General features: G+C 40.8%; 1 protein-coding gene and 2 long non-coding RNA genes across 3 annotated transcripts in view; 1 reads left to right on the top strand and 2 right to left on the bottom strand.

Moving 5' to 3' along the window:
* srd5a1 (steroid-5-alpha-reductase, alpha polypeptide 1 (3-oxo-5 alpha-steroid delta 4-dehydrogenase alpha 1)) overlaps positions 1 to 14372 on the top strand; it is a 35915-nt gene that overhangs the window by 1111 nt on the left and 20432 nt on the right. The window contains exons 2-3 of the mRNA XM_037796071.1: positions 2106 to 2272; positions 4673 to 4774. Of these exons, the coding sequence (XP_037651999.1) occupies positions 2106 to 2272; positions 4673 to 4774 (269 nt within the window). The remainder of the gene's footprint in view (positions 1 to 2105; positions 2273 to 4672; positions 4775 to 14372) is intronic.
* LOC119504002 lies at positions 78 to 5818 on the bottom strand. The gene is made up of 3 exons (XR_005210467.1): positions 5807 to 5818; positions 4219 to 4225; positions 78 to 632 (listed from the first exon to the last, which is right to left on the bottom strand). It is a non-coding gene; the product is annotated as an uncharacterized LOC119504002 (long non-coding RNA).
* Positions 3068 to 3446, bottom strand: LOC119504007. Its single transcript, XR_005210472.1, has 2 exons — positions 3409 to 3446; positions 3068 to 3329 (listed from the first exon to the last, which is right to left on the bottom strand). It is a non-coding gene; the product is annotated as an uncharacterized LOC119504007 (long non-coding RNA).

Genomic DNA, 14372 nt, shown 5'->3' with positions numbered 1-14372 from the left:
AATAGTCAAAGTTAAGATTTTTGAAAAATGAGGAAAACCACTAACATTATGTTTATTAAATGTTTTCCATATACATTTTTTACACTGAATATGTGTACATATCTTTGACATTCAACTTGTTATGAGATCATAGATACCAAATACTTGATTTTGCTCTTTGTAGTTTCTGAGATACAACCATTCTCTTATCATGCTTTATCTAGTATTTGGGCACACTGGACCTTGCAGTCTATTCCAAAAACAGTAGTTACATGTACCAAAATACATATAGTATGATAAGAAAAACTCACTTTTCTGCCAAACGGTTTGAACTTATTTCTAAGGCAAGCTCAGAGAACATTTCCACTAAAGGAAATTAAAAATGTCAGTTGTGTGCACAAATGGGTTAAAAACAGATCTGGTTTGGCATTCACAGCACTCATTGTAAGTAGTATCAAATTGATATAAGTTACATAGGAACAGGAAAGAATTTCTTATATTTTCTATTGGCAGATATTGACATTAAAATAACTCAAACAGTGTGTACAAGGATAAGAGAGTGTGCAGTAGTGTGTAAACTCTACAAGAGGAATACCGAAGTTAAACATTTACATTTGACAAAAAATCAGTAAAAGTACTTGGTTGATAGACTACTGAAAGTATAAGTCACTGTGTGTTTTAATATTGTTTAGTGTGTGCAGATTAGTGTAAAATAATATAAAAAATAGGGCTGTGTCTAGAAGGTAACATGCAAATTGTGAAACTCTCACAATAACACTGGATGAAACACGTTTTACTGAATTATGGAGGAACAGAGTAAGATGCACAGTCAAGATCAGTTGGTTGAGGTTAGGCATTGACCATGAATTATGTTGCAGACTTATGATAAAATTGATAAAATTATTTTTTTCCTCATCAATCTACACTCAATACAACATAATGACAAAGTGGAAACAGAATTTTAGACATTTTTTGCAAATTTATTAAAGCATAAAAACTGAAATATCACATTGACATAAGTATTCAGACTCTTTGCTATGACACGTGAAATGTAGCTCAGGTGCCTCCCATTTCCCATGATCATCTTTGAGATGTTTCTACGCCTTGACTGGAGTTCACCAGTGGTAAATTCAATTGATTGGACATGATTTGGAAAGGCACAGACCTGTCTGTATAAGGTCTCACAGCTGACAATGCATATCAGAGCAAAAACCAAGCCGTGGGGTCGAAGGAACTGCCTTAAGAGCTCAGAGACAGGATTGTGTCGAGGCACAGATCTGGGGAAGGCTAGAATGGCAGAAACTCCCTAAATCCAGGTGTGCAAAGCTTGTCGCGTCATACCCGAGAAGACTCGATGCTGTAATCGCTGCCAAAGGTGCTTCAACTCAGTACTGAGTAAAGTGTCTGAATACTGAAGTCAATGTGATATTTCAGGTTTTATGCTTTAATAAATTTGCAAAAATTTCTAAAATTCTGTTTCCGCTTTGTCATTATGGTGTATTGAGTGTAGATTGATGAGGGAAAAAATATTTTTTTCGATTTTATCATAAGGCTGCAACATAACAAAATGTGAAAAAAGTGAAGGGGTCTGAATACTTTCTGAAGGCACTGTATAATGATGACTATCTGAATTATGTTACTCAATAATGGACACAAGACATCAGCATGTAAAAAGGTGCATTCATATTTATATTGTCAGTACTAAGATAAGATAAGATATTCCTTTATTAGTCCCACAGTGGAGAAATTTGCAGTGTACAGCAGCGAAGGGGATAGTGCAAAAAACAAGATGCATCAGCTAACAAAGTGTAACAAAATAAGAACCATTTAAATAGAAGGAAGTATAAAAAATAGGAGCAGTATATACAGTATTGACAATAAACAGACTATTAACAAAATTGCACAAGTGGAAAATGATATTGCACAGTGAGAATGAATGAAATTCCACCTGAAAATATCAGGTTATTGTCAGTTTTTTGGTGTGTAAGTGGTCTACTGGGAGCAGTGCTGGTTGTGGAGTCTGACAGCTGCAGGAAGGAAGGACCTGCGATAGCTAACACATCTATATTATTATATCAAAGCAAGTATTTTAAATAACTTAATAAATGTTTTTTTGTTCACTGCAGGTCCCTTATTTATCCGTTTTTAATCCGAGGAGGTAAACCAACACCGTTCGTCTCATTTGCCCTGGCTATTGTTTTCTGCATCTATAATGGCTACATGCAGATCAGGTACCTGAGCCATTATGCTGAGTACCCTGCACATTGGGTTGCACATCCGTGCTTCATCGCAGGTTGGTGTTCTGTGTCTGCTATACCTCACTTTCTACAAGGGGAATAGTTTTGTTTTGCACAAGAGCTTGTCTTGGTGACACTTTTTTTTCCTGTTTAACCCATTTGTGTCCCAATACTATATTTAGTCCGATAAGGAAAAATGACACAACATTTGTTCTGATTGGTCAGAAGTCTTGAATTTTGGCACAGACATATTTTCGGCAAGTATCTAATAGTAATGTTTAGATCAGATGAAAAATAATATGTAGCCTATTAATAGTCAAAGTTAAGATTTTTTAAAAATGAGGAAAAACACTATTAAGACGAAGATAGAAGTATGAAGACTAAAGATAGCCACTACATTAAGGTATCAGTTATTATGCACACATGAGGGTAAGAAAGGCTGAGATGTAGTGAGCAGAGATTGATGATTTCATATTCTACAGCTCTGACCTAACCAAATCTAACTGATATCAACACAACAAAAAACAAAGAACAATTCTGACGCTTCAAATGTTCATTTATTTATTTTTTTCTAGTAAAGTACATCAAAAAACTTGCATTGCAAATTGCAATCGTGTTGTCTTCCTCTGAAACTGTGAAAAACATTTACACCGACGACGACATGTTTGGCTCTCTAGTCTGCGTGCTACGTGTGTTCTTCTTCTTCTTCTTCTCTGTGTTTATTAGCAGATCGTAAACCAACTTTAAAGGTGCTATATCACCACCTACTTTATTGGCGTGTATAGATGCTGATGTATCTTCTGTGGTGATGCAGTTGAAGATGTTTGAAGAGAAACTCCGCCGACACTGTCTTAGTTGTATAACAAATTTATTACAATAAGTTCAGTATCGTAAACAAGTAACAAGTTACTTGGAGAGCCTCCAGCCGAATAATGAGAGAACTCTCCCGAACGTATACAGACAGCTCCTTAAATACCGAGCTTGTTCTGGTCAAACCCTTAGTTTCCTCATATGGTTTTAGGAGAGGGACAAATAAAAATAGAAACACCTCTCTTTTGCCGCCATATGTCTCTTCAACTCTGACCCGGGCCTCCCAGGACCCTGCTGACTTAGCTTTTGGTATATCTTTACCATGACCAGTTGTCTCTTCAACTCTGACCCAGCTCTAAATCAGGAAGGCCCAAACAACAACTAACATTCCAATATACTCTCCTAATACAAACCATCTATATAACTATGCTGCATCTAACAGCAGACACCTCAATGCTGTGTTTGTAATTTCATTATTGGAATAATACATAATGATATAAATTTCCTATTATCGGACGATTTATTAGGCCTGATTAGGGCTTGGTGATATGGAGATAATCAAATATCACAATATTTTTTACCAAATAGCTTGATATTGATATTGAAGGGTTGGCTTTCACCAAATATTTACACAATGAGATTTTTGATAAATAATCATCAGTAATGTGGATATAATGACTGAGTGGGTAAAGGCAAATAATAGTAATAGTCTGTTAAGTTCTGAAAATGACATCACTTTACTATAATGCAGCCCTTTAAAACCAGGAAAAGACAACACTTATGCCATATTATGATATCCAAAATCTAAGACGATATCTAGTGTCATATCACGACATTGATATAACATCGATATATTGCCCAGCCCTAGGCCCTGATATTTATCGTGCATCCCTAGTAAAGACGTGGAAACGGGCTATTATGTGAACACGTTGTGTGCCCATGACAACATCAATAAGCACGACTACACCCGTCATTTCTCGCGTGTGTTTTTCGTGACAAACTGTAGTTTGGAGACCAGACTTACTCGTCAGGGATTCCTTCCGGTGAAAGATCTGGCAGTGTGTGACCTCCTGTCGCCGGTCAGTCACATAGTGTGAAAACCACAACGACTTCAAGACTCCCGATAACAAGACAGTCGTGTCGTGTGAACAGTACAGCAATGTGACGACTTTGAAAGCCATGTAGTTTAAACCTGGCTGCTGTATTCATGCAGTTTGGCATGTTAAGAAGTTTATGTTAAGCGTTGTAGGTCACAGCAGCAAAGATACCGATGAGTACTGTGTTTACCTGTCTGTAACCTTTTATAGAAATGTTCAACATTTAGTAAACACACTTGTTTGCTTTCTTTCTGAGGGTTAGATGAGAAAAACTGAGCTCAGACGAGGCTCGTGTCCGTGCATGAAGTGTGGAGCTGGAGCCGGGAGGCGATTAGCTGAGCTTAGCATACAGATTGGAACCAGGAGGATACCGCTTATTATTATGAGAGTGCTATTGATCTGCTCATCTCACTCTGGGGGGAAGAAAGCAAATAAGAGTGTTTCCTTAAAATGTTTTGAAGTATTTCTTTATAAACACAACTTGGCTGACTGACGTTTTGGTCAGTAAAATGTCTTGCTAAAGCAGCTTTTGGTTGGTTTCGTCTCCAGGTTCTGTGCTGTGGTTGGTCGGCTGGCTGGTGAATATGCATTCTGACCACATCCTGAGGAACCTGAGGAAGCCCGGAGAGACTGGTTACAAGATTCCCACAGGTAAGGGCTTTAGTCGGGGAAAAACACTGGGCCGAATTATTCCTCTCACCGCAGAGAACAAGTCTTATACTCCTATTACAGCACATCTAATGTTCAAAGAGGAAAACTTGATGAGAAGTGTAAAATATTAAAATACATTTATTGAAGTGCTGCATTTATATATACTTTGTACTTTTACTCCACCACAATATCATACTTTCACTTAGTTCCATTTACTGTATATGATGGCTGTAGTTGGTTACTTGTTACTGGAGTTACCTTGACAATATGCAATTAAAAATACTGTGATGTATTTTTAATTTTGAATGCAGGACATTACTGTTAAAGGAATACTTCACCCACAAAATGACTCACCCCTTGTTACCTTGAATTCTTGAAGAAAACTTAGTTTTTCTTGCATGCCTCCATGGTGAACAAAGAATCCAAAAACAGAATAAAGTTTTAATGAAGTAAGTAAGTAAAGTATTTAAATGGGGGGGACTTCGTTTAACAACAGCAAAAAAACTCTCACACAACTCGTGCAGTATAATCGAAGTCTCATTTATCCAGTTGTGTGATCGCTACCTCCCAAACACATGCATCTTCACTAAAACCTTACTATTTAAAATACTTAGAGTTCGCACTCTTTCCAGACTCGCACGGACGAGTAGCGCGCCTGTGCGAGCGTCTTTATGCGGAAGTGCTTTAAATAAGTAAGGTTTTAGCGAAGATGCATGAGTTTGGGAAGCAGTGAGCATACGACTGGATAAATGAGACTTGCCGTGTGTTCCAATACCCATACTACCATACTATTTACTGTGCCAGAAAAAGATTTAGTAAGTCCCAATACATAGTATGTCACATGCATGTATGCCAAAAATACCAGGATGTCCTACTACATCCAGTCGCATATGGCAGTATGCTATGACTATTCTGACCCACAATCCACTGCGCAGCGGATATATGAGCAAGAGGGTCAAAGTTCAAGGCACAATGTCATAATGAAGTAGTATGTCCCATAGGGCTGACACGAATGCTTTGAAGCTTCAAAACTTCAAACTTTGCCATGGTAATAGACCTCCAAATCAGTATTCAAATGCTTCATATTTTTTTATTTATATATATATATATATAAGTATATAATGATAATGTATAAATCCCCAAATAACCCATGAAATAAGGAATACTCCAACAGCGGCAGTGCGTAGTAACAGTAAAAAGAGAAAGTATGCAATTAGGAACGCAGCCTTAGATTATACTCCACGAGTTGAATGAGAGTTTGTAAATATATGTTTTTATATAGGTTTTTGTTTTTTTAACGCGGTACCAATTTATTCAATTCATTGAAACCTTTCTCCGTTTTTTTGATTCTCCGTTCGCCGTGGAGAAATGCGAGAAAAACAAAAGTTTTCTTCAAGAATTCAAGGTAACACCGGTTGAATAACTGATCTACAAACTCATTTTGTGGGTGAAGTATTTTACAATGTCATGCTGCTACTTGTACTTAATAGGTTCAAAGTTTGAATCCTTTTTTCCACCACCGTCGTGGGGTGACAAGAAATTGAAGAAAGCAGTAATCACATCATGGCACAGAACTCCTGTGGTCCTTGCACACACAGCAGCTTCTAGATGCTAATTTTCCAGTGTGGTCGCATGATTATACAGAATCACACTGTAAGCAGAATCACAGGTTGTCAATAGTTATCTTTTCCCTCTCTGCCTTGCCCTCGGTGAACCCTTACATTAGCGTTTAAAAAGATCCCTTGCTGCTTTGACTAGTCCGACTCAGCTGTGACTCACAATACTCGTAGTGTTTGTGTGTGTAGTTTTGCTTCACTTGACACAGAAAGAGAAAATGTTCTAAACCGCACTGTGTTTATAGTAATCATGTTAGACAGCAAGCCAGCCCCGTACTGGAACATGGACATTATATATGTCTGTAGACAGATTCAAGATACACGCTAAATAAAGCACTACTGCTTATTTGCTCCCTACCACACTCATGTTTGTACAGTAAATATGAAGCTATACAGACAGCAGCAAGCACAGCTCACTAATTTATGCATTATATATCTTGTTTATTTAGTTTATACAAAAACAAAGTGTAAAAACAACAAGTATTGCATAGCCTGCCGGCTGTTTCCCCCTGTTTTCAGTCTTTGTGTTAAGCTAACTGTTCCTTTAAGATGAGACACCACAGGCAAAAACATTGTTTTTCATGCACAGGTCAATTTTGAGATTTCCAGCTATTTTTTTTGCGTCGATAGGCAAGGCAAGGCAAGGCAGCTTTATTTGTATAGCACATTTCAACAGGGCAATTCAAAGTGCTTTACAGAAACATTCAAGAACATTGCGACAAAATGCAAAAGAACATTAAGAAATAATTAAAACAGTTATAAAAACATAAAAACATTAAAACATTAAAAATTAGAAAATAAAAACAAGCTAAAAATAAAAGCTAGGATAGAAACTAAAATTGCATAAAACTCAAAAGAGTAGAAGTTATAGTGCAGTGTCAGAATAAAAGACACCCGCAAACACTAAAGTTTTAAGCTTTGTTTTAAAAGAAGTGAGAGTTGGAGCGGTCCTGCAGGTTTCTGGGAGCTTGTTCCAGATATTTGGTGCATAAAAACTGAATGCTGCTTCTGCATGTTTAGTTCTGACTCTGGGGACACTAAGCAGACCTGATCCAGATGACCTGAGAGGTCTGGATGGTTCATAACACAGCAGAAGATCAGAAATGTATTTTGGCCCTAAACTATTTAGTGCTTTGTAAACCAGCAGCAGTATTTTGAAATCAATTCTCTGAGAGACAGGCAGCCAGTGTAGAGACTTCAGAACTGGACTGATGTGATCCACTTTCTTGGTCTTAGTGAGGACTCTAGCAGCAGCATTCTGAATCAGCTGCAGCTGTCTGATCGATTTTTTAGGAAGACCAGTAAAGACGCCGTTACAGTAGTCAAGTCGGCTGAAGATAAATGCATGGACTAGTTTTTCCAAATCCTGCTGAGACATCAGTCCTCTAATTCTTCTTATATTCTTCAGGTGATAGAAGGCTGTCTTTGTAATTGTCTTAATATGGCTGTTAAAGCTCAGGTCTGAGTCCATGACTACACCAAGGTTTCTGGCTTGGTCTGAGCTTTTTAACATCACAGATTATAGGTGAGCACTAACCTTTAATCTTTCTTTTTTGGCTCCAAAAACTACGACCTCAGTTTTGTCTTTGTTCAGCTGAAGAAAATTCTGGCACATCCAATTATTGACTTGTTCAATGCACTCACTCAGTGCTTGTATTGGACTGTAGTCTCCTGGTGATAGAGTTATGTAAATTTGTGTGTCGTCTGCATAGTTATGGTAATTTATTTTGTTGTTCTCAAAAATCTGACCCAGTGGGAGCATGTAGATGTTAAACAAAAGAGGCCCCAAGATGGAGCCTTGGGGAACTCCGCATGTGATTTTGTTCAGCTCAGATTTACAATTACCTATAGACACAAAGAAGTCCCTGTCTTTTAGGTAGGATTTAAACCAGCTGAGTGCTATGCCAGAAATACCCACCCAGTTTTCCAGTCAGTCTAGTAATATATTATGGTCAACCGTGTCGAATGCAGCACTGAGATCCAGTAAAACTAAAACCGTAGTTCTACCACTGTCTGTGTTCAATCGGATGTCATTGAAGACCTTAACAAGAGCAGTCTCAGTGCTGTGGTGTCTATTGTTAAAAAGAGTTACTTGTGATTAGCTAGTTTTAGCAGAGTGCAGAGGCGAGGATGATAAGTAATGTATCTAAACTAGTACAGTCTGTGCTTTCCCAGGTTATTCAGATTTATCTGAGTACACAAATTCTACACAAGGGTCATGGTATTTTCTCTCACATTCCCTAAAACATTTAAAATACATGACAAATCACATGAAGAAAGTTTGTACAGAAGAACGAGGACAAGAGAGGTAAACACAGATACTACAACAAACGCCACTAGCAGTTTGCCGCACTGCATGATGCTTCTAGTTTGTTTTCCTGCGCGCAACTGAAAAACTTTTATCTGGGTGGTCCTATTTTATACTGGTTTGGGAAAGGAAGTGAAATTTCTCTCTGGTGGATTCTCCCCACCCCTGGTTTCTCTTTTTATCTATTTTTATCTATTTTTGTCTATTTTAGCATTTATTCTAAGCAACAATTTTTAATACAATGTGATATATAATGTTTTTCAAAAACCACCTAGATGAGTCCACCTAAACAACCATGTTAGCCTGATTTAACTGTAAATACAGGCAAGACCTTGTAACCTTCTTTCCCTTATGTGTATCTCATCACAGTCACAGTTTATACAGTATATGAAAAATAAAAAATTATACGTGACCCTCTTTTCACGTAGCCTGGGCTCCTTGTGGGGCTGCCTCCTCTGCTTCAGGTCCTGTCCTGCTGCTGGAGCACTGTGTTAGGTGCCACCAGTTGAGTCCTTTTCCTTCAAGCTGCACAGCTGTTGCAGTTCTGGCCAGAACCTTGTGTGGGCCTGTCCAACGTGGCTCCGACCACTTCCTCTTTAACACCTTCAACCAAAGGTGTTCCGGGGGTCCAGGATCAGGTCCTGGAACGTCCTCTGTGACAGGGGTGACAGGTTTGTCACCTGTATAGGAGAGAGCTGACACAAGAGCATTAACCTTCAAATAGTATGGTCTGTAACCGAGGTCAGGAAGGGGAGAGGGGTTTTGGGACGGCCCTGGGAAAGGTCGGCCACACGTAAGCTCAAATGGTGTGAGTCCTGTTATTGTGGATGATACACAGTGCCAAATTTGTGTTGTAGTCCCAGAGCCTTTTCAACAGATTGCAGGTCTTTATTTTTGAAATGTGAACCATTATCTGACCTGATCAATTTAGGAAACCCATGTTTCGGAATGTACTCATTCACCAGACATTTAATGACTGATTTTGCGTCCTCTTTTCCCGTAGGGTAGGCCTCAACCCAACGTGAAAATGCGTCCACAATTACTAGGAGGAATCTTTTCCCCCCAGCCCTTACTCCCATATCTGTGAAATCAATAAAGATTTCCTGTCCCGGGGCAGTGGGAGAAGGATGTTTTCCTGCCCTAGGAGTGATGGTAGGTCTGATGTTACATGTACTACATACGTCACACTTAGTCAAGAAGTCAGTTATAGTAGCATGTTTCCGGGGAATCCACCAGTGGCGGAGATCTCGTAACATCTGTTTGTGGCTTTTATGGTCAAGTCCATGAGTCTGAGTCAATATTGAGGACATCCAACAGGGGGGCATAACTATTTGATCTCCGTTATACCATATACCATCAAACTGTTCTATAGCTCCCTTATCTTCCCAGATGGTTCGTTCTGCTGCTGTGGCAGATTCTTGAGCTTGTATGATGGAGAAATCAGTTATCTCAGAACCGAGATCTGCTGTGGTCATGACCATCATAGTAGGTAAATACCCTGCCGCCTTTTTAGCGGCTGCATCCGCTGCTTCGTTTCCTATACTCTCTAAGTCAGTGCCCTGACTGTGTCCTTTCACTTTGATCACAGCTACCCTCTGTGGTAACTGGATCGCTTCCAACAACTCTTTCATTAACTCCTCATGAGCCATAGGTTTATTCTAACTAGTCTTAAAACCCGCTTGCACCCAGCCAGACATATCTCTGTGAATTGCATTGCACACATACGCAGAGTCTGTGAAAATATTCACTGCCTTCCCTTCCGCTAACCGCAGAGCACAAACTACAGCCGTAAGTTCTGCTGCCTGATGTTTTGGAGCTATGGCTAGGGACACATGGGGAACAGCTTCTTCTGACATGCGATACCATTGTTCTTGTGCTGGGGTTAGTTTTACTGTGGCTGCTACTCCTGCTGGTGCTATATAAACATCTCTTACTCCTATCCCCCAAGTTGTATCTAACAGGTTCTGTTGGAACTCATCTTGATACGTAAGATCATTATTTCTGTCATAATTCAGAGTGCAGTGGGGAGGATCGGGAACAGGGAGGTAAGGGTGTAGAGCCCTAATCCATGGTTGCCACATGTTGTAAAAGTCAATCAGAGGGTTTCTGTCGGCTAGCAGGGTCCAATATACGTCTGCACAGGGTGGTGGGGCATCAGGTGAGGTATCAGGACTCAACATGCACATGCGATCAGCACTGGAGGGCGAGGAGCACACCATTTCTTCTCCTCCGGGGAAACTCACTATCACAGTTTCTGGTGAACAATGTACAGAAGCCCCCAGTGCTGCCAAAACATCTCTTCCCAGGAGATCACGTGGACAATCAGGTGCATACAAAAAGGGGTGCTCCATCACCTGTCTCCCAAGCCGGACAGGAAGGGGAACAGTAAAAGGCAGTCTTTGTTCAGTGCCGGAAAATCCCAAAACGGAAACATAGTGAGAGGAAAGGGAACACATAGGTTCAGCTAAGGTGGAGTAACGTGCTCCCGTATCCACCATGAACCATCTTCGTTTTCCGTTCACTGTCAACTGGAAACAGGGCTCTGCCAGCCCCTGCCCCTCCATCTCCGTCGGGCACCCCTATGGGAACATTCCTGGTGTATATGGACCAGGTGGAGGTCCCTGCGCAGAGTACCCGCTGTATGCCTGCATTGGAGCTAGCTGTTGGTTTGGTGGAGTCTGTATTGTTGGCTGATATGACTGCTGTGGAGGCCCTCTCATCTGCTGTTGTTGTTTCTGAGGACAGTCACGTGCCCAGTGATCCGGGCTTTCGCAGATGTAACAACTGCCTCCTCTTGGTTGGGCATACCCCCTCCCCCTGCCTCCTCCTCTCCCTCTGCCTCTATTCCGGCCTTCATGATAAGGGGGCTGCTGATATGGGGCAGCTTGGTAAGGAACATGATACTGGGGTTGATACATAGCCTGTGGCGGGCCCTGCAGTGGATAAGGATTCTGTGGCGGGGCTGGAGCTGGTGTTACAATTTGAGCCATCTGGGTATCTTTTTCTTTCCCTCCCTTTTTCTTATCTGTCGCACGAGTCCGTGCATCTGCCAACTGTAATTTAGTCAACTGAGCTACCATCTCTTTTAATGACTCATTTTCCTCTTCCTCCTCCTTGGTTTCTGCATCCTGATGATTTTGCCCCTGCCATATCTGGATTCTCTTGCATCTTTCTCTTAACTCCTTCCGGAGCATGTTTTAACAGAGCTATTCTGAACAGAGGCTGCTGTGATTCTTTATCTGGGTTCACCCCCGTAGCCCCCGCCCACTCTGTCTTTGCTCTTTCTATGAACGTGCGTCCACTCTCCCCGTTCTTAATCTTAAACACCAAGCTGTGGAGCTTACCCGCTGGTATGGGATACTTTTGTCTAATAGCATTACCGTAGGAGGTAGCGTAGGGGTTAAGGGGGCTCCTATCTAACACCTGGACTGTTCCGGCCGCTGCTTCTAATTCTTTCAGTGCCCAGTCCGAAACCGAGAAACCCAAAATAGCCCTGAGATCGCCCATAGCTAAAGTCTTCCCTCGGGTCTTGTTATACAGGCTCGTGAGCCACACTCCGCCTCCCTCTTGAATTCCTGGGAGGAGCTCACTCAGTGCTTGAATGTCACCTAAGGTGAACGGCTGATACTCGTCTCTGCCGTTGCTTTTGGCCACAATGGGAAACATGCCAACACACTGACTCCTCTGTTTGTCACCTTTGTCTTCGTACTTTCCATAAACTTTATGTGACCTAGTTTTGGGGGGTGTATATGGTCTCGCCTCTTTGTCCCCACCCTCCCGTCTCCTATGTATCCCTCTTTTGGAGTGCGTTCTCATGGTTCCCTCTATAGTGATAGGAATGTTTTCGTCTTCATCATCATCACCCTCCTCTACTGCTCTACTAGCCTCGTCATCAGCGTCCTCATCTACCTCTCCACTAGTGTGGACATCATGATACTCTGCACTGGATCTCTCTGTGTCTCTCTCAGTTCTCTGCATCCAATCCCTTATGTCTGGACTCTCTGTGTGGGGTTTAGGGGTAGATTGAGCTCTCCCTCTTACGCCTCCATTACGCAAGTCTGGTGGTAACATGGCTTGTCCTAACCTGTCTTGTTCAGCCTGATCTCTCAGTTCTTCCCTTAGCCTGTCTATTTCTCTGGCTACATCAGACATTCTACCCGCCTCTGAGGCTGAACCTGCTCCTCGTTCTTTTTCTATTTCCTCTTCTAGTTCCAAAGTACCACCTAACACTTGAAACAATGGTGCCATAACTTCGTTTGTATAATCACTGTCCTGTGGGGTTGGTACCGGACTAGGGGTAGGAGGAGGATAAGGAGGGGGGTTGGGATGTGGGCCAGGTGGGTACTGCTGATGGAGGGACATGAGAGAGAATAGGGGCCCACTTCATGTCAAACTCATTTTGACAGGTGTGACTAATCAGGAATGTGTGGAATTTCCGGAACGAATTGGCTTCCGGTATCCCCCCTCATACCGGAAACCACGCCCACCCCCCTTTTTTCCCACGCTACGTCATGGTAGGCGTATTTCCCCCCGCCTCCGTGGGAATTTTTTTAAATCCGCCGGAGGCGGGGTAAAAAAAAATGAGAGGAGGAGTGTGCACTTTTTTAATCCGATGAATATATATATATATATATATATATATATATATATATATATATTGCCTTTAACTTTTTGCCCCTTTAAAATTAAATTAAGGGGACAGCTGTATAGGTCTGCAGTGGTGTTGCTTTGTTCTTTAAATGACAGAACTGCGGATAATGTCTTTAACAGATGACTGGGGTGTGAACTCTTTTTTTTTGAGAAACCAATGAGCTGGGACCATGTGATGGGAGAAAAACATTGTAACTTTTGTTGCCTCTTTAAAATGAACTAAGGGGCAGTTGTTTAGTTCTTTAAATGACAAGACAGCGGATAATGTCTTTTTAACAGATGACTGGGGTGTGAACTCTTTTCTTTGAGAAACCAATGAGCTGGGACCATGTGATGGGAGAAAAACATTGACCTTTGGTACTTTTAGCACTAACTAAGGGGCTACTTTTAGCACTAACTAAGGGGCAGTTGTTTAGTTCTTTAAATGACAGAACTGCGGATAATGTCTTTAACAGATGACAGGGGTGTCCTATTCAAAAAAAAAAAAAGTCTAGTTGTTTGTCTTGAAATACTCTGTCACACCAGCGAGCCTCTTCATACAATATAAACCGACACGAAGAAAATGCAGCACAAACAGCAAACCTCTGGCATGGGTCATGAAGAGACTCTGACCTCTCTGTTTCCTAGAAAAACTCCAATCCCTCTGTTTCCTGGTAAGTAATTAAGATTTAAGAATTATTTAACTTTTATAATTAATTATTTAACTTTTAATATTAAATCTCTCTCTCTAAAAAAGTTACTCCCCTGGAATTCACAGACATAAATTTTACACAAAGGGACTTCGGTATGTTTTAAAATGATTGTTTATTTTAAAGCATGTTTTATGTCAATCAGTACATTTGCAAAGCATAACGTTTTTTAAAACAACTGTAAATGCATTATTTACTTACAGATTCACTCGACCATTGCGAGAAAAAGACCTCAGAGCCAAATGTGTATTGGGGAAGTCTCAGCGATATATCTGAAGATGTCTGCTGTATATCTGATACGGATGAAGAGGTATCTACAGCACAGCGGGTCCCAA

The sequence above is a fragment of the Sebastes umbrosus genome, chromosome 15, assembly GCF_015220745.1.
Source record: "Sebastes umbrosus isolate fSebUmb1 chromosome 15, fSebUmb1.pri, whole genome shotgun sequence".
NCBI lineage: Eukaryota > Metazoa > Chordata > Actinopteri > Perciformes > Sebastidae > Sebastes > Sebastes umbrosus.
This window is presented reverse-complemented; position numbering and strand designations above follow the sequence as displayed.